Genomic DNA, 20,983 nt, shown 5'->3' on the forward strand with positions numbered 1-20,983 from the left:
TGTTGTTTTGCTGGATCCTCTTCCGTGTATTCATGTATTGCGGAATAAATTGTTAATATTTTAATGTTTAAAAATCATTTCAACATTATCAAACAAACCCATACAGGTAACTATAATGAATGTTCAGATGGTCCCCGCTATAGCCTGTAGTGGTATTGGTATTTAACATCAGCGTCAAAATCATATTGACTTTCCTAACACGTCTAATAATACATTTACGCTTCTGATATTCATATATCGCAAACCATGTTCAGTTTTAAAATTGTAATTTGTATACAGCGGTGCATTACTGAGAACATTAACTCTTCTATCAAGTATTTTTCTGCCTACAAAAAATATATACATGTAAATACATCATTTCATATATACATGTAAATATATTATATGGACGATTATTATACATGTTATATACAGAACAAAAATTATGCAATGATTTTGAACACCAGCATCGACAAGGAATATTATTCTCATACGCACATATTCCTGAATTAGACATTTCAGAATTTCATTCTAATAGTTTCATAGTAATTTCATTGCTCGTATTCGTAAAAAAAAAAAAAAAAAAAAAACCCAAAAATTCACGTCACGTCAACTTCCATTTTGAGAATGTAGTTAACTAATCACCACAAGAAAGTTTTAAATAATGAATGGCGAATTAATTGTATTATCTTGCCAACATGCACATCAGTGTATTAAGTTATTGACAGAAGCTGTCTAATTACTAATGAAATGAAATGAAACAAAATTTGTCTAAATGACTCAATATTTTTTATACCTGTGAATAATTGTTGTAATTCATGTACTCAAATGATATTGAAGAGAGGCAAAAGATACCAGAGGGCCGTTCAAACTCATAAATTTGAATTCATGCTTATCCATAGTAAGTCGAAATAGTATTATATAACGATTATCATAACAGCAATGCTGAAAGGAAACTGATTGATTGGTTGATGGATAGATTGGTGTTTAAAGTAAATTTAAGGGCTGTTGCTATTTCTTGGTGATCAATTTTAATTGGTGGTGGAAGCAACTGTCGGTCCTAGTCAATTAAGATTGAAGTCGAACTCACCTGTCACGTGCCAGACTCGAAGTCACAACCTCAGTGTTGATAGGCTAGTGATACAGTATTAAGACCAGGTTGACCACTAGGCCACCGAGGCCCCATCAAAAGGGAAATAGCTTGCTTTAACGGCTTTTATATTTGGTCAAAACAATTGTTAGATTAAAATTTGTTACAGAAAATTTCCTCCAAAAAATAGCATGCCATTTGGTTAACATAATCTAACATGTTTAACCAAAATATTGCTAAATACACAAATGTAAGTATTTATGGAAGTTCGGTCATTCTATTGGCATGTTATTTCAAATTTATCTACACTAGATAGATCAGACGAAAAGGTCAGTGATGATAGTGCAACTACACCAGCCAATAATGGAGAAAAATCTTTGACCGGTATGATTCTTTTTAAATTGTAATTCACAAAAATATCTATAATACATATACACTTCAGATATTCATGTATCGCATACCATGTTTAGTTTTAAAACTGTAATTTGTAAACTGTTATATCATGTATTTTGATGGATGTAAATATATTTTGTGAACGATTACTTTATACAGAAAAAAAAACCCATTATGCAATGATTTTTAATAACTGCATCGACAAGGAATATCATTCTCATCCGCACATTTCCATGAATTAGACATTTCAGAAGCTGGATGACTTTTAGTAATTTCATTACTCGTATTCGTAAACAAAAATAAATTCACGACTCTGGTTGCACCTCCATTTTGAGAATGTTCTTTACCAATCATCACATTTTGGTGTATTATTTTTAAAATATCCCCAATATACCGCTAATTCAGGTCCGGCAAAAGAATAAAGATTTAAACAAAACAGTTCCTACGCATACCTCTACCTCTGTAAGTATGTGAAATGTTTGGGTAATTTTAATATAAAACATAAAACCAGGTTTAATCCACCATTTTCTACATAAGAAAATGCCGGTACCAAGTCAGGAATATGACAGTTGTTATTCTTTCATTTGATGTGTTGAGCTTTTGACAGTTGATTAGGGACTTTACGTTTTTAATTTCTTTCGGAGTTCGGTATTTTTGTGATTTTACTTTTTATTGATTTCAAAATCTTTAAGAATTTGATCACTGACAAATTTTGATTGTTTCTTTTGAATGATTAGAAAAAAAATATAAAATTGAAATACGAATTCTTATTTTGCCCATATATCAGATCAGAAGTACCTGATTTGTAATTCCAAATTCCCAGCAACCTTTACGCTTTTGTTTGCAATAAAAAGCATGTTAAATGTCAATACAAGACCGGATTAGGTATAGATTTGATATACAAATACTGTAAATAATTTAAACTAATGACAAAATAAAAATCAATGCTATAAATTTCAGAATTTATCATAAAAATCAATTGGGCTGTGCGTACATTGTTTCTATTCATTTTTAAATAAGCCTGTAAAAATCATATTTTAAAGTCATGCTTATTTACATTTATATGTACTACACCATAAACGTATGTTTTATTCTCAATTATATTTTGTAATTGGTATACTATATATGTTGCTTTAATGCCTGATGAAAAAAATACAATACTCAATAAGTCAAGAAGAAAATAAAAGTAGCGGCAACACGATGACATCTGATGTTATCCTGGTTTAAAGTACATTTCTATTACAATACTCCTAAAGTATAACATTAAAGATTCGTTTCATTCGATTTTTTACATAATCGAAAACTAGATGAAAATAACCCATATTCCTTAATTAATATTCAAAAGAAAAGAGTTCAATTGTAACTGCCATTTAATATTTTGAATTGGTCAAAACAAAATCCAATAAGCTTGACAATAGTTGTTAGATTAAAACCTGTTTCAAAAGAGAGGAGATAGATACCAGAGGGACATTCAAACTAAAGTCGAAAACAAACTGACAACTCAATGGCTAAAAAAGAAAAAGACCAACAGACAAGCAATAGTACACAAAACACAACATAGAAAACTAAAGACTGAGCAACACGAACGCATTCAAAAACTTTGGGTGATCTCATGTACTCCGGAAGGGAAAGCAGATCCTGCTGGATCATGTTAGTTCAACCCCGGTTCGTAATAAGTCTAATTCGGAAGGTCAAATTCGGGAAAAGGGGACGGGACTGTACTTACGTTATTAGGAACATATCCGTTATCTTCTGTGATACGGATATTCCATAACGTTCATCCAACTCGTTATGACGTCAATTAAATTGACGTATTGATGATTTCAACTTCACCACTTGGAACTCATGGTTTGTGAACTTTCTTGTGAGCAGCAACCCTCAATCAAGAAAATCATGATAGGAAATAAGAGCCCTGGGATATCTTATCAACTAGGAGATATATACTCCGTAAACAGGCGCTGCTGGAATGTTGCTACATAGAAATGGAAAGTTCACAATTGGGAATATGAAATCATCCCTTTTGTCGTACAGTTTTACTTTCAACAGATTCTCATTGTCAATATCTAGATGTTAGTCAAAATATGAGGCAGACTTAACTGTAACTGTTGTATCCTTTATCGCAAGTTTGATGGGATAGATTCGTTCAACATAGTCACCAAATTTTGAATTATTTGATGAGAGAACATCATTTTTATAGCGACAGGTAAAGCTAGAGAATACTGTTAACTTCTTTTCTTTCTTTTTAAAAAGTTTCTTTATAAAATCAGTCTAATATGAATACAAAAACAAGTCGACGAGAAGAGGAGCACAGTTAGTTTGCATGAGAATGCCAATTGTTTGTTGAAAAACACGTCCTCCAAACATAACAAATATGTTGTCAATCAAGAGATCAAGCATCTTGATAATGTCGGTTTTATAGTATTTTTGATTTGAATCAAAGTGATTTTTACAAAGTAGGATTTATCCCTCCCTAAGACAAGATACTTGTATTTACGTTGGCCATTCTGTTTTTGAACCAGAGCAGGACCAACTCTTTCAATGTGTCTTTTAGTTTTGAATGGGAAATACAATTGAGAATGGACATGTGGACTGTGTCAAAACAACATAACCAAAGAACAGAAAACAGCCCAAGGCCACCATTGGGTCTTCAATACAGCAAGAAAATCCCGCAACCGGAGACGGGCTTCAGCTATCCCCTAAACAAAAATGTGTACTACTTGTATAAAGGGTAGAAAAGTCAAATGTTTTGATACTATTGCAAGATGAGATCTTTAGAATTTTTAAGTATCCACATCTGATTTACGCCACCTCTGGGATTCAAGAATTTCCTCCCAAAAATAGCATGCAGTTTGGTTAATATAATCTGATATGTAAAACCAAACTATTGCTAAATACAAAAATGTAAGTTTAAATGGAACTTCGTTTATTCTATTAGCATGCTATTTTAAATTTATCTACACTAGATACATCAGACGAAAAGATCAGTGATGATAGAACAACTACACCAGCCAATAATAGAGAAAAAGCTTTAACAGGTATTATTCTTTTTAAATTGTAATTAGCAAAAATATCAATTCAATAATACATTATCGCTCCCGATGTTAATATATTTCAAACACTGTTTAGTCTTAAAATTATAAGTTGTGTACAGCGGGGCGTTAGTGAGAACTGTACCTCTTCTATCAATAGTTGTTGTCAAGACGTTGTCGATGACGTTGTATCAAAGCAAAGATTGAATGCGTACAATACATTTTTAGTTCTTTGCATTTTCTACTTTATTTTCATTAAAAAGCCAACGGTCAATGTAATAAAAAGAATAACTAATAAAATGCCTTATAACTTAACATGAATTGTTAAGAAGTTTAATAGAAATAACACATCAAGTATATCTAGTTGGACATACACTCCTAACCTTGTTACATATAGAATAACTTATCAAATAATTAGATATTGAAAAGAATTAACTCGTGACCGGACAACATTAAAAATTAACTCAGTGCTACACGCATGAGTGTATTAATGTGTTGGTCGGTCACTAGTTGAATATTTTTCAATATCACAACATTAAATTTGTTAATTACTCATACTGTGGATTCATTTATTTTCGTGGGTACCAATTTTCGTGGATTAGCGAAAACTTGCATGTTCGTGGATATTTAATTTCGTGGTTTTGATGAAGTCTACATACAAGCCTATAGAAAATGTGTCATTCGTTGAACATTGAATTTCGTGGTTCATCTGTAACCATGAAATCCACGAAAATTGGTATCCAACGAAAATTGATGAATACACAGTATTCAGTTATAAGGCATCAAATAAAAACAAATTTGTCCTTTCTAACCATAAGGAATAGCTATGGTAATATTGAAAGGTAGAAATAGGTATACCGCTAATTCAGGTCCTGTCAAAAAATAAGGATTTCTGCGCATACCTCTTACTTTGTAAATAAGTAAAATGTTTGGGTAGTTTTGGTTTCAAAATCTTTAGGGCACAGAAGAATAATTGTTGAATGATTCTTTTGAATGATTAAAAAAAAAATATGAAATTGAAATAGGTAGGAATATTATGCTCATATATCAGATCAGAAGTACCTGTTTTGTTGTAACATATTTCCAGGACTTGTGCGCTTTTGTATGAAATAAAATGCATGATAACTGTCAGTACAAGCCCGGAGAACGGGAGAAGTATAAAAAAGAAGATGTGGTATGATTGCCAATGAGTCAACTCTCCACAAGAGACCAAATGACACAGAAATTAACAACTATAGGTCACCATACGGCCTTCAACAATGAGAAAAGCCCATAGCGCATAGTCAGTTATAAAAGGCTCCGAAATGACAAATGTAAAACAATTCAAACGAGGAAACTAACAGCTTCATTTATTTCAAAAGCATGTTATATGTCAGATGAAACTCGGATAAGGTATAGTTTTGATATAAAAATATTGTAGATTATTTAAACTTGTGACAAAATAAAAATCAATACTGTAAAGTGCTGAATTTATCGTAAAAATCAATTGGGCTATGCGTACATTGTTTTATTTCCATTATGAAAAAGCATGTAAAAATCAGATTTTAAAATCATGCTTATTACATTTATCTATACTACACCATATAGTATGTTGTATCAATGCTTGATGAAAATAACAATATGCAATAAGTCAAGAAGTAAATAAAAGTAGAGGAAACACGCTGAAATTCGATATTATTGGTATAAATTACTATTCTTATTCAATATTCTTAAGGTATATAACATTAAACATTCTTTTCTTTCGATTTTTCACATTATCGAAAACTAGATAAAAAAACACATATTCCTTAATTAATATTCTAACGAAAAAGAGCTCCATTGTAACTACCATTGAATATTTTGAATTGGTCAAAACTAAATTCAATCCCTTGAAACTAATTGTAAGTTTGACACTTGTTTTAATGATTTCATTCCAAAATTGCATGCAGTTTGGTTAATATAATCTGATATGTATAACCAAAATATTGATGAAGACACAAATGTAGGTTTTAATGGAACTTTTTTCATTCGAATTCTATTGGCATATTATGTTAGATTTATCTACTCTAGTTACATCAGACGAAACGGTCAGCGGTGGTAGAACAGCTACACCAGCCAATAATGGGGAAAAATCTTTGACAGGTATTATTCTTTTAAAAGTGGAATTAACAAAAATATCAATAATACATTTACGCATTTTCTACTTTATTTTAATTAAAAAGCTCATTGTCAATGTAATAAAAAAAATAACTTATAGATGTGTTACGAAAAGGTATATACTCGACGCTGAGGTTGACAAATTAGACTTTATAAGTGGGGACTGTGTCAAAACATAATGGTTGATTTTCGATTAAAACCGGTAACATTCATTTTGCGTGATGTTAACCTGGTATCTATCATACACAGTTCTAGGTTCATTTAAAATTATATTAATTTAGAAGAATCATTTTCTGATATCATTGCTTTTGATTATAAGACGGGAAAGGTGAACGTGTGTGCGAGGGGAGGGAGTAATGGTTATTCAAGTATGCACTTCTAGATTTGAAAAAAATTAATATAAGCCAGTTTGATTCTTTTATATTAATTAGTTCTTCGAACATATCAAACTGTCACTCCATTTCTAAACTTCGTCCTGAAAATGCATGAACTATTTGTCACTGGACGAAAACAAACAACAATCAAACAATCTTTACTAAACCTGCACAAAACTCTACAGTCTGGTTGATTTTTTGTTCTGAAGTCACCATAGGCTTCCACTGATTTTCAAAGTTGATAAGCGCCTAAAAGCGTGTTCCACAGATAACCGACACCCGAACGATAAGCGCAAGTTCATTTTTTACATAATATTCTTTCCGCTTTTGGTCTACAGGTAGCTCGAAGTTTATGATGCCTATACAGGGTTACAAGAGGAGATTGACATGCGATATTCTATTACCTAATATGACAAAATCCTAGGGGAAATCTAACTTTATGCCTGGTCAATTGAAGGCAGTAGATTAAACTGTTGAGCATCATCTGGTTGTCCTAGGAAAATACTGCGTGTAAATCTTATATGATTCCTACTGTCCACAAAAACCTGCGTATGTATATGCAATGCCGGTATCTGGAGTAAATTTATTCCCGAGGCTCTGCGTGTGGTCTGTAAATTGCATGAACATTGCTGTCAGTTACCGCTAACACTGTGGGCATTTAATGTCACCTGCCACATAGTTGTCGCCTATTTTCTACGGTCGACTAAGAAGTATTTCGTCACGTCATACATTTCACAAAGAATCGGTATCTAAGCATATATTTGTGCACTCGCAGCATGAACAGAAACATCAAAGAGAAATATGCAGGAATATGTATTTAGGATTTCAAACCGGCGAAAAACGAGTCACCCTTGCAAGAGAAATATCAACTTGTTTTTCATTTTTTAAAGACTTTGTTAAAGTTAGAGTTAAAGAAATAAACAAAGAAAGTACATGCATTAGAGGGTAAGGATATTTTTCTGACTCTTTGAAAGGATGGTCAAACGGTTAAGACAATTTTAGACCTCAGAAATTACAATGCGAAATGTTTTGAAACTTTGCATAAATATCTACATGGTGTCTTTTTCCAAAGATCCTCATTTCGTTGGGTCGAACCAGTCACATTTTACATGAAATTGTATAAGGGAAATTAAGCTTTTCCTGAGTAGGTATAAACAGATTATTATGAATAAAATCATTTACAAGGTCTAGTCAAGGCTAGCAAGGCTACAGAGTTGTCATGTTGGTCATTTGTACAATTGCCAAAAGTTCACGAAATTTCAACCTCCGAAAACAAAAACGGCAAACTTTATCCAAAATAATTCCATGAAAGGAGTTGCACATTTTCTATGTATATACATACATTGTGCAAAGTTTAAAAGCTCCTATGTTAGGAAAAAAGTTCTGACTTCGGGTAAACACCCCTTTAGGATAAGTGGTCCGTCCCTATAGATTTCGTAAACGCAAAAATTTAAGATAGCAAGTACTTATTGCTTTAAATTATAGAGGTTTGCGGGAATTTGTTTCTCTTATCCATTACTACTTTTTCTCGGCTTCCCTTCTCTCTTCTAAATTTTATATCCTTTCTGCAATGTCCTTGCCTCCTATCAAAGGTGCAAAAGGAAGAAATATTATGGGATTTATAATTTTTATTTCTCACAGAATAATTGTTATGGAATATATTTGTTCCATAAGGAATAGGTATAATGAAATTGTCTATGTAGAATAATGTTTTCAAAAGGACGTCTGTTATAAGGTACAAATATACGTGGACATCAGTATTATGCAGTGTAAGCATAAGATTCAAATGATACACAGGTAATTTAAATCTTTAAAGCACTTTTGTGTTTTGATACAATACCTACATTTAAAGTCTAATTTGTCAACCTCACCGTCGAGTATATACCATTTCGTAACACTCTAATAAGACGCCTTTATAACTGAATATGAATTGTTAACAAGTTTAATAATAGTAACACATCATGTATATCTAGCTGGACATACACTCCTAACCAGTGTTACTTATAGGATAACTAATCGAATAAATCAAATATTGAAAAAAAAACTTCAACTCGTGACCAAACAACACTGAATATCAACTCAGGTGCTACGCGCATGAGAGAATTAATGTGTTGCTCGGTCACTCGTTGAATATTTTTCAATATTTTAATTATTAACAACGTTAAATAAATTTGTGAATAACTCATATTCAGTTATCAGGCATCAAATAGAAACGAAATTTGTCCTGTCTTACCATAAGGAATAGCTATAGTAATATTGATATATAGAAATAGGTATACCGCTAATTCGGGTCCGGTCAAAAGTAAAACAGTTCCTACGCATACCTCTTACTTTGTAAATAAGTAAAATGTTTGGGTAATTTTGGTTTCAAAATGCTTAAGCACTTTGGTCAGTGGAGAATAATTGTTGAATGATTCTTCTGAATGATAAGAACAAATGTGAAATTGAAAGAGGAGGGCACACTATGCCCATTTATCAGAACAGAAGTACGTGTTTTGAACTACCAAATTTCCAGGAACCTGTCGCTTTTGTATGCAATAAAAAGCATGTTCTATGTCAGTACAAGTCAGGGTTAGACATAGTTTTGATATAAAAATACTGTAGATCATTTAAACTTATGACAAAATAAAAATCAATGCTGTAAATTGCAGAATTTATCATAAATATCAATAGGGCTGTGCGTACATTGTTTTAATTACATTATGAAAACTCACGTAAAAATCAGATCTTAAAATCATGCTAATTACATTTATCTATATTTGTATGGAAGTTGTTATCAAATAGTCCGGTTGATGTGTTTCTCTCGATTTTAGTTTTAACCCGGATTTGTTTTCATTTAATCGATTTATGACTTTTGAACAGCGGTATACTACTTTGCCTTTATCTTTACTACACCATAAAGTATGTTCTTTTTTCAAATATATGTTATAGTTGGTCTACTATATATATATTGCTTCAATGCTTGATTAAAATAACCCAATAAGAGTCACGAAGAAAATAAAAGTAGAGGAAACACGCTGAAATTCGATGTAGTACAATTCTAATATAATATTCTTAAAGTATAACATTAAACATTCGTTTCATTCGATTGTTCTTATTATCGAAAACTAGATGAAAAAAGCTCATATCCCATTATTAATAATCTAAAGAAAAAGAGTTTAATTGTAACTGCCATTGAACATTTTGAATTGGTCAAAACAAAATTCGATAGCTTGAAACCAATTGTTAGATTAAAACTTGTTAAAAGAATGTCCTCCCAAAATAGCATGCCGTTTGGTTGATATATTCTGATACGTTATACCACAATATTGCTGAATAAACAAAAACGCCGATCTTTCTATTGGCATGCTTTTTTAGATTTACCTACACTAGTTACATCAGACGAAAAGGTCAGCGATGGTAGAACAGCTACACCAGCCAATAATGGAGAAAAATCTTTGACAGGTATTATTCTTTTAAAATTGTAATTCACAAAAATATCAATAATACATTTACGCATTTTCTACTTTATTTTCATTAAAAAGCTCATTAACAATGTAATAAAAAGAATAACTAATAAGACGCCTCATAACTGAATATGAATTGTTAACAAGTTTAATAATAGTAACACATCATTTATATCTAGCTGGACATACACTCCTAACCAGTGTTACTTATAGGATAACTAATCGAATGATTCAAATATTGAGAAAACATTTAACTTGTGACCGAACAACACTGAATATCAACTCAAATGCTACGTGCATGAATAAATTAATGTGTTGCTCGGTCACTCGTTGAATATTTTTCATTATTTAAATAATTAAAATTATAAACAACGTTAAATTTGTGAATAACTCATATTCAGTTATAAGGCATCAAATAAAAACGAAATTTGTCCTTTCTAACCATAAGGAATAGCTATAGTAATACTGATAAGTAAAAATAGGTATACCGCTAATTCAGGTCCGGTCAAAAGTTAAAGATTTAGACTTAACAGTTCTTACGCATACGTCTTACTTTGTAAATAAGTAAAATGTTTGGGTAATTTTGGTTTCAAAATGCTTAAGCACTTTGATCACGGAAGAATAATTGTTGAATGATTCTTCTGAATGATAAGAACAATTTGAAATAGAAAAAGGAGGACATACTATGCCCATTTACAAGAACAGAAATACCTGTTTTGTACTACCAAAATTCCAGGAACCTGTCGCTTTTGTATGCAATTAAAAGCATATTAAATGTCAGTACAAATCAGGATAAGATATAGTTTTGATATAAAAATACTGTAGATCATTTAAACTTATGACAAAATAAAAAACAATGCTGTTAATTGCAGAATTTATCATAAATATCAATTGGGCTGTGCGTACATTGTTTTATTTCCATTATGAAAAAGCATGTTAAATCAGATCTTAAAATCATGCTAATTACATTTATCTATATTTGTATGGCAGTTGTTATCAAATAGTCCGGTTGATGTGTTTCTCTTGGTTTTAGTTTTAACCCGGATTAATTTTCTTTTAATCGATTTATGACTTTTGAACAGCGGTATACTATTTTTGCCTTTATCTATACTACACCATAAAGTATTTTCTATTTTCAAAAATATGTTATAGTTGGTCTCCGATATATATTACTTCAATGCTTGATTAAAATAACCCAATAAGAGTCACGAAGTAAATAAAAGTAGAGGAAACACGCTGAAATTCGATGTTATTCTGGTATAAAGTACAATTCTAATACAATATTCTTAAAATATAACATTAAACATTCGTTTCATTCGATTGTTCATATTGTCGAAAACTAGATGAGAAAATCTCATCTTCCATTTTTAATATTTTAAAGAAAAAGAGTTCAGTTGTAACTGGCATTGCATATTTTGAATTGGCCAAAACAAAATTCGATAGCTTGAAACCAATTGTTAGATTAAAATTTGTTACAAGAATGTCTTCCCAAAATAGCATGTCGTTTGGTTAATATAATCTGATACGATAAACCAAAATATTGCTAAATAAAAGCAAACGTCGATCTTTCTATTGACATGCTATTTTAGATTTATTTACACTAGTTTCATCAGACGAAAAGGTCAGCGATGGTAGAACAGCTACACCAGCTAATTATGGAGAAAAATCTTTGACAGGTATTAAGCCCATATATCAGATTAGAGGTACCTGTTTTGAAATACGAAATTTCCAGGAATCTGTGCGCTTTTGTATGCAATAAAAGCATGTTAAATGTCAGTACAAACCCGGAGAAGGTATAATTTTGATTATAAAATTATTGCAGATTATTCAAACTTATGACAAATATCAAGCAATGCTGGAAATTGCAGAATTTATCAAATGAATCAATCGGGGTGTGCGTACATTGTTTTTTTATTTCCATTATGAAAAAGTATGTAAAAATCAAATTTTAAAATCATGCTTCTTACATTTATCTATACTACACCATAAAAGTATGCTTTATTTTCAATAATATTTTATAGTTGGTCTAATATATATGTTGCTTAAATGCTTGATGAAAATAACACATAACACAGTACTCAATAAGTCAAGAAGTAAACAGTAGAGGAAACATGCTGAAATTCGATGTTATTCTGGTATAAAGTACAATTCTAATACAATATTCTTAAAGTACATCAGTAAACATTCGTTTCATTCGATTTTTTAAATGATCAAAAACTACATAAAACAGCACATATATTCCTTAATCAATATTCTAAATAAAAACAGTTCAATTGTAACTGCCATTGAATATTTTGAATTGGTCAAATCAAATTCAACAGCTTGAAACCAATTGCAAGATTAGAACTTGTTACAAGATTTCCTCCCAAAATAGCATGCCGGTTGCTTAATATTTTCTGATATGTTAAACCAAAATAGTGCTAAATACGCAAATGTAAGTATTAATGGAAATTCGTTCATTCTATTGGGATGCTATTTTAGATTTATCTACACTAGTTACATCAGACGAAAAGGTCAGCGATGGTAGAACAGCTACACAAGTTAATAATGGAGAAAAATCTTTGACAGGTATTATTCTTTACGGATGTCAAGTTGGTTCAATATTCAACATTCAACATTCAACATGGGGGTTTCAATCATTTTTCAACATAATATTCAACATTCAAAATTTTTCTTTTTCTTAAACTTTTTTTTCAATTTTTTTTCTTTTCATTTTTCGATTTTCAACATTCAACATTCGTTTTCAACATTCGATTTTCAACTTTCAAAATTAGTTTTCAACATTAAACATTCGTTTTCAACATTCAACATTCGTTTTCAACATTCGATTTTCAACATTAAACATTCGTTTTCAACATTCAAATTTCGTTTTCAACATTCAACATTCGTTTTCAACATTCGATTTTCAACATTCAACATTCGTTTTCAACATTCAACATTCGTTTTCAACATTCAAATTTCGTTTTCAACATTCAAATTTCGTTTTCAACATTCAAATTTCGTTTTCAACATTCAACATTCGTTTTCAACATTCGATTTTCAACTTTCAACATTCGTTTTCAACATTCAACATTCGTTTTCAACATTTTACATTCGTTTTCAACATTCAACATTCGTTTTCAACGGTCAACATTCGTTTTCAACATTCGATTTTCAACATTCAACATTCGTTTTCAATATTCAACTTTCGTTTTTTTTCAATTTTTTTTTTTCATTTTGCGATTTTCAACATTCAACATTCGTTCAACATTCGATTTTCAACTTTCAACATTCGTTTTCAACATTAAACATTCGTTTTCAACATTCAACATTCGTTTTCAACATTCGATTTTCGACATTCAACATTTGTTTTCAACATTCAACATTCGTTTTCAACATTCAACATTCGTTTTTCAACATTCGATTTTCAACTTTCAACATTCGTTTTCAACATTCAACATTCGTTTTCAACATTTTACTTTCGTTTTCAACATTCAACATTCGTTTTCAACATTCGATTTTCAACATTCAACATTCGTTTTCAACATTCAAATTTCGTTTTCAACATTCAACATTCGTTTTCAACATTCGATTTTCAACATTCAACATTCGTTTTCAACATTCAAATTTCGTTTTCAACATTCAAATTTCGTTTTCAACATTCAACATTCGTTTTCAACATTCGATTTTCAACTTTCAACATTCGTTTTCAACATTCAACATTCGTTTTCAACATTTTACATTCGTTTTCAACATTCAACATTCGTTTTCAACGGTCAACATTCGTTTTCAACATTCGATTTTCAACATTCAACATTCGTTTTCAATATTCAACTTTCGTTTTTTTTCAATTTTTTTTTTTCATTTTGCGATTTTCAACATTCAACATTCGTTTTCAACATTCGATTTTCAACTTTCAACATTTGTTTTCAACATTAAACATTCGTTTTCAACATTCAACATTCGTTTTCAACATTCGATTTTCGACATTCAACATTCGTTTTCAACATTCAACATTCGTTTTCAACATTCAACATTCGTTTTCAACATTTTACATTCGTTTTCAACATTCAACATTCGTTTTCAACATTCAACATTCGTTTTCAACATTCGATTTTCAACTTCCAACATTCGTTTTCAACGTTCAACATTCGTTTTCAACATTCGATTTTCAACATTCAACATTCGTTTTCAATATTCAACATTCGTTTTCAACATACGATTTTCAACTTTTAACATTCGTTTTCAACATTCAACATTCGTTTTCAACATTCGATTTTCAACTTTCAACATTCAAAATTCGTTTTCAACATTCGATTTTCAACTTTCAACATTCGTTTTCAACATGCGATTTTCAACATTCAACATTCGTTTTCAACATGCGATTTTTAACATTCAACGTTCGTTTTCAACATTCAACATTCGTTTTCAACATTCGATTTTCAACTTTCAACATTCGTTTTCAACATTCAACATTCGTTTTCAACATTCAACATTCAACATTTGTTTTCAACATTCGATTTTCAACTTTCATCATTCGTTTTCAACATTCAACATTCGTTTTCAACATTCGATTTTCAACTTTCAACATTCGTTTTAGAACAATCATATCATATTGAACATGTGTATTAAGTTAAATCGAATGTTGAAAACGAATGTTGAATATTGAAAACGAATGCTGAAAGTTGAAAATTGAATGTTGAAAATCGAATGTTGAAAACGAATGTTGAATGTTGAAAACGAATGTTGAATATTGAAAATCGAATGTTGAAAACGAATGTTGAATGTTGAAAACGAATGTTGAATGTTGAAAACGAATGTTGAAAGTTGAAAATCGAATGTTGAAAACGAATGTTGAATGTTGAAAACGAATGTTGAAAGATGAAAATCGAATGTTGAAAACGAATGTTGAATGTTGAAAACGAATGTTGAATGTTGAAAATCGAATGCTGAAAACGAATGTTGAATGTTGAAAGTTGAAAATTGAAAGTTAAAAAAGAATGTTGAATGTTGAAAATGAATGTTGAATGTTGAAAACGAATTTCGAATGTTGAAAACGAATGTTGAATGTTGAAAACGAATGTTGAATGTTGAAAACGAATGTTGAAAGTTGAAAATCGAATGTTGAAAACGAATGTTGAATGTTGAAAACGAATGTTGAATGTTGAAAATCGAATGTTGAAAACGATTGTTGAATGTAGAAAATCGAAAGTTGAAAAAAAAAAATTGAAAAAAAAGTTTAACAAAAAAAAAATTTTGAATGTTGAATGGTGAAATCGAATGTTGAATGTTGAAAAGGATAAACTCCCCCCTCTCCTCCCAAAAAAAAAAAATAATGTGTTGCTCGGTCACTTGTTGAATATTTTTCAATATTTTAATTATTAAAATTATTAACAACGTTAAATTTGTTAATAACTCATATTCAGTTATAGGCATCAAATTAAAACGAAATTTGTCCTTTCTAACCATAAGGAATACCTATAGTAATATTGATATATAGAAATAGGTACACCGCTAATTCAAGTTCGGTCAAAAGTTAATGATTTAGACATAACAGTTCCTATGCATACCTCTTACTTTGTAAATAAGAAAATGTTTGGGTAATTTTGGTTTCAAAATGCTTAAGCACTTTGATCACTGATGTATTATTGTAGAATGATTTTTTTAAATGATCAGAAAAAAAGGATATTGAAATGGGAAGGCATATTATGGTCTTATATAAGACCAGGAGTACCTGTTTTGTACTACCAAACTTCAAGGAATCTGTACGCTTGTGTATGCAATAAAAAGCTGTTATATGTCAGTACAAGCTCGGATAAGGTATAGTTTTGATATAAAATACTGTAGATTTTTTAAACTTTGACAAATATCACTCAATGTTGTAAATTGAAGAACTTTTCTTAGAAATCAATCGGGCACATACGATAAACCAAAATATTGCTAAATAAAAGCAAACGTCGATCTTTCTATTGACATGCTATTTTAGATTTATTTACACTAGTTTCATCAGACGAAAAGGTCAGCGATGGTAGGACAGCTACACCAGCCAATAATGGAGAAAAATCTTTGAAAGGTATTATTCTTTTAAAATTTTAATTCACAAAAATATCAGTTATACATTTACGCATCTGATATTAATATATCGCAAACAAAGTCCAGTTTGAAAATTGTGATTTGTATACATCGGTGCATTAGTGTGAACTGTACCTGTTCTATCAATTATTTTTATGCCTACAAAAAAATATACATGTACATCTAAATATATCGTGTGAACGATTATTTCATACAAAACAAAAATTAGCAATGACTCTGAACAGCTGCATCGACAAAGAATATTATTTTCCTCCGCACATTTCCCTGTAATGCTGTATTAGACATTTCAGAATCTGTAAGACTATTAGTAATTTCATTTCCCGTATTCGTAAAAAAAAATAACTTCACGTCGTTGTTGCACTTCCATTTTGAGAATGTTGCTTACCAATAACCCCATTTTGGTGTATTCTTTTTAGAATATTCAAAAGAAAGTTTTAAATTATAAAAATGTCGAATTTGTTTATTCTCTTGCAAAAATGCACATCAGTGTATTCAATTATTGACAAAAGCTGTTCAATTAATGATGAAATGAAACTAGAATTAAGGGTCATAATGCCTCAATAATTTTACTTGTGAATAATTGTTGTATTTCATGCACTCAAATGATATCTACTTTATGCTTATCCATAGTAAGTCGAAATAGTATTATGTAACCATTATCATAACCTTAATGCGGAAAGGAAATTGATTGATTGGTTGATCGATTGATTGGTGTTTAAAGTCACTTTCAGCGCTGTTAGCTTTATCCTATTTAATCTTTAATTTTGTGACTTTATGTCCGTGGTTCCATCGACAATATTCAATACTAGATGCGGATCCAGGATTTTGAAAAGGGACCCGAACACCCTCCCCTCCCCCCTGAAATCCGCTTCTGGGTTTTTTTTCTGTAGTCAAGATTTTTGTTTTTTTTCTATCTCTATTAGGACAAATACATACAATAACAGGTGCTATGATTGGTGTAATGTCAAGTGCTGTTATACTTTACCATGCTGCACCTATAATGAAGGGACTTCTAAAACTGGTATCAAAAACTGCTGACGTATGTATATATATATTGAGTAATAAAATGCTTCAAGCAATTGAATATGTACCAAAATAATGCAATTACTTCGGGACAAAGCAAATGCATGTATTGTGAAAAACACTAGTAAATAAATTATATGTATTAAAAAGTCTTAATTGATTATTTTTTACCAGTTTTTTGGACTTATCCACTGTGGTAAATTCAGTACTGCCCATACAATTTGCAGACAGTCCGACCATAGACAAATTACTCAAACAGAACAATTCTCATATATTCAAGTAATTAGTTTGATGAAAATTTCTAAGTTATTGTAAATAAAAAAAAAGTAGAAAAACCAGAAGTGCGTGTGTCAGCTGATCTCAGGTATTATTATATGACTATAAATTTTCTCTTTTCTCATTGGATAAAAGCATAGGAAATACTCTTAAATAAAACATTATATTCACCGCGGCAAAAATCACGAGATGTTAATATAAGATTTGGAACAGCTTCCGTGTACCTAACTATAGATTTTCCAAGGCAACGTCAATGACATATGTTTATGACGTCATGAACATTCCCGTTTTTTCGTTTTTCTTCTTGTTTTCCGTGTATTTTTTTCTTCTTTTTGTTTTCTGTGTATTTCACTGGTAAACTTTATTGAATATTACAACTTATGAAAATTACCAACTGCAAAAGCAGATAATACATTTAGTATAAAAAGGGAGCAGTTTTCAAACATATATCTTGGGTTGATAAATTATTGTACAGCCTCATAAAAATCAATAAGTGTATATTATTATATGACTATAACAATTCTCTTTCCTCATTGGCTTTAAACGTAGGACATCTTTTTTTATTAAACGTTATATTCACCACGGGAAAAATTACGAGAAGTAACTATAAGTCTTGGAACAGCTTATCTATAAATAATTATTTCGAGGCATCGTCAATAACGTAGGCTATTTACGTCATACACATCCTCATTTTCTTGTTCTTTTTTCGATGTAATTTTTTCTAAATAAATCTAATTGCATATTTCAACGTATAAAAGTTTATATAGTAAACACCCACGAGACTATAAAAACGACTGTTCTCAAAGAACTAGACAATACATAACATAAATCTTTCTGGTGCTAAACATACTATGGGACTCCCAGTGTTTTGAAATTTCAGAAATGTCCTCAAGTGTATGCCACTAATATGGAAATGATCGTGGGAAACTCATTTTCAAAACAAAATGTGGTGTACAAAGTGAGACTGTAAGGAGAATATGTCTTTGACCTAACATTCTGTCAAGCTGTAATAGCAGCTAATGTGACGATTCTTAAGAATTGATCTAAACAATCCAAAAACATAGGCAAAGTATAGTAGTTATCTGAGAAAATCTCAAGCAATTGTTTAAAAATTTTTTAAAAAAAAGTCTTTGTCAGATGTTTTGGCTTTATTGTAATTTTTTATTACAGGAAGAGATAACACAGAAGGAAGTCGAAGACCAAGTGTCAGATACAATTGCAATTGCTACGTTAGACATAGATGAAGGGATACTATTTACAAGGCGTATTGACATTTGGTCAGTTCCGCCCATCAGTCATAGTGATGTCGTTTCTTAATGTTCTCATATGGTCAACGTTTATTTGAAACCCTTTTAGGTTTTAGTTGTTCTTTAAGAGCTGTGCAATTGTTTGTATCAAACAGCCCTTTATTTCACAGAACGCTTTAAAAACAATATTCAAAGTCAACTTTTAACTTTTTGCAATTTGAATACATTTTGGTTGCAGTTGACATTATTTCTTCGAACAATTTAGATATATTGTACCACTTTATTTTTATATTTTCGTATATGATTTTGTAACAAAAGCAGCACATGAACCTTTATTATTTAGACTTTGATAGTTGAGAGTACATTGAATGTTCTGAACGTATCGTATGTTACTAATAAAAGTAGTGCTCTGTTCTGAAGTTACTGTTATTTACAATAACATTACCTTCAGTAGTACTTTTGTGGTGAGTCTGGTGAATGATCTGTTTAACAGCCATCCAATATGCATTTGTTTAAACACTACCCATATTTGATATGACTGATTGTCCCTAGAAAAAGCCACTCGGGATCCATTGTATCGGAATTGGTCATGATTTGTTCACCTGTCATCTGTATGTAATGTTCAGCCTGTGAGGCATTGATTCGGCCCTGAAAATTATTTATGTGCATGATAGTTCCGATTAATCACCCGCTTAAAAGACATTGCATCGGAATAAATCATGATTTGTTAATCTTTTGATCTTGGTTATCTTCCACCCTTCAGGCATTTGTATTACAATGGGTGTTTAAATTATACTATCAAAACGATAGGACGAGGGTTTGCGTGTTCACTTTATACGGACTTCATTTACAGGATTGTGCTCCTCACGCATAAAATCAAGCAACTAAAGAGCTGAGAAAGCAATGCTTAATTTGACACAATAAAGTCTCATGGTCACTTTTACGAATTGTTTGACCGATCCGATTTCATATATCATACCATTTTTGTGTGCATCCACAAGAGACACTAGCTCTGTCGACGGAACATGTTTCGATCTGTTTGTCCAAACGTATTGTATACATTGTGTGTCTAAACTCATATACTGAGAGAAATGTGTTCGTGGCCTTAGATTTTAAAATCTAGGAATTAATAAACATATTATTTTGTTGCTTGCATCTACGTCATTTGGTCTATTTTGGCTATTATACAAAAACTTCTTATTTTCATATGGTCTAAACCGCCTTGCATCTTGCACCTTAGATTTTTAGATGCCGGAATAGTTGTCTGACCGTTTTGAATCGCCATGTTTGACCTTTTAGTGACAATTTTATTGGGTGTGGATTCTCATGATTGATTAACCTGATCTTACCTCTTTTGAAATTTTTGACAATCCTTCAGTGTTTTTTTTCTTGATTTGTATCTTTTTGTTGCATTTATGAGTTTTGAACATCGATAAACTAATATTGTCATTTATTGAAACATGCACAAAATGAGTTGATTATCAAGTTTTCTGTGCATTCAAACATACCTATATTGATAAAAAGATTAGTGATATGACTTTTAATGAGACGACTCTCCGCAATTGACCAAATGACGTAGAAGTTTACAACGACAAGTCAACGTAAGACCTAACAATGAACACAACCCGTACCGCAAGTACGCTATAAAAAGTCCCAAAATGACAAATATAAAAAAGTTCAAACAAGAAAACTAACGGCCTTAGGTTTGAACAAAACAATAAACAAATCAAATATGACATACAGCAACAAACGACAATAACTGAATTTCGCGATCCTGACTTGGAACAGGCACAAACATAGTGTCGCGGGGTAAAACAAGTTTGCTAGCGCCAAATCCTTCCCCTTATCTGGGACAGCGGTGTAACAATACACGTAAGAACAACCCATAAAAATCATGCAGTTGAAAAGGGCTTAACTT

General features: G+C 31.0%; 1 protein-coding gene across 1 annotated transcript; it reads left to right on the forward strand.

Annotated features, from left to right (window-relative positions):
- Window positions 1–1,286: 1,286 nt before the first annotated feature.
- On the forward strand, window positions 1,287–19,416 carry LOC127708139 (uncharacterized). Its single transcript, XM_052212977.1, has 7 exons — window positions 1,287–1,319; window positions 4,398–4,497; window positions 6,541–6,612; window positions 10,359–10,445; window positions 16,413–16,499; window positions 17,443–17,558; window positions 18,989–19,416. The coding sequence occupies exons 1-7, from the start codon at window positions 1,287–1,289 to the stop codon at window positions 19,133–19,135; spliced, it is 642 nt and encodes a 213-aa protein (XP_052068937.1). The 3' UTR covers window positions 19,136–19,416.
- The last annotated feature ends 1,567 nt before the right edge of the window (window positions 19,417–20,983 follow it).

The sequence above is a fragment of the Mytilus californianus genome, unplaced genomic scaffold, assembly GCF_021869535.1.
Source record: "Mytilus californianus isolate M0D057914Y unplaced genomic scaffold, xbMytCali1.0.p SCAF_7, whole genome shotgun sequence".
Taxonomy (NCBI): Eukaryota; Metazoa; Mollusca; class Bivalvia; order Mytilida; family Mytilidae; genus Mytilus; species Mytilus californianus.

Bases quoted from the DNA above. Each gene is read 5' to 3' on its own strand.
- LOC127708139 (XM_052212977.1), top strand. From the start codon at position 1,287: ATGTTTAACCAAAATATTGCTAAATACACAAAT. The intron at 1,320-4,397 runs GTAAGTATTTAT...TTATTCTATTAG, and splicing joins ATATTGCTAAATACACAAAT to CATGCTATTTTAAATTTATC. The intron at 16,500-17,442 runs GTATTATTCTTT...TATCTCTATTAG, and splicing joins TGGAGAAAAATCTTTGAAAG to GACAAATACATACAATAACA.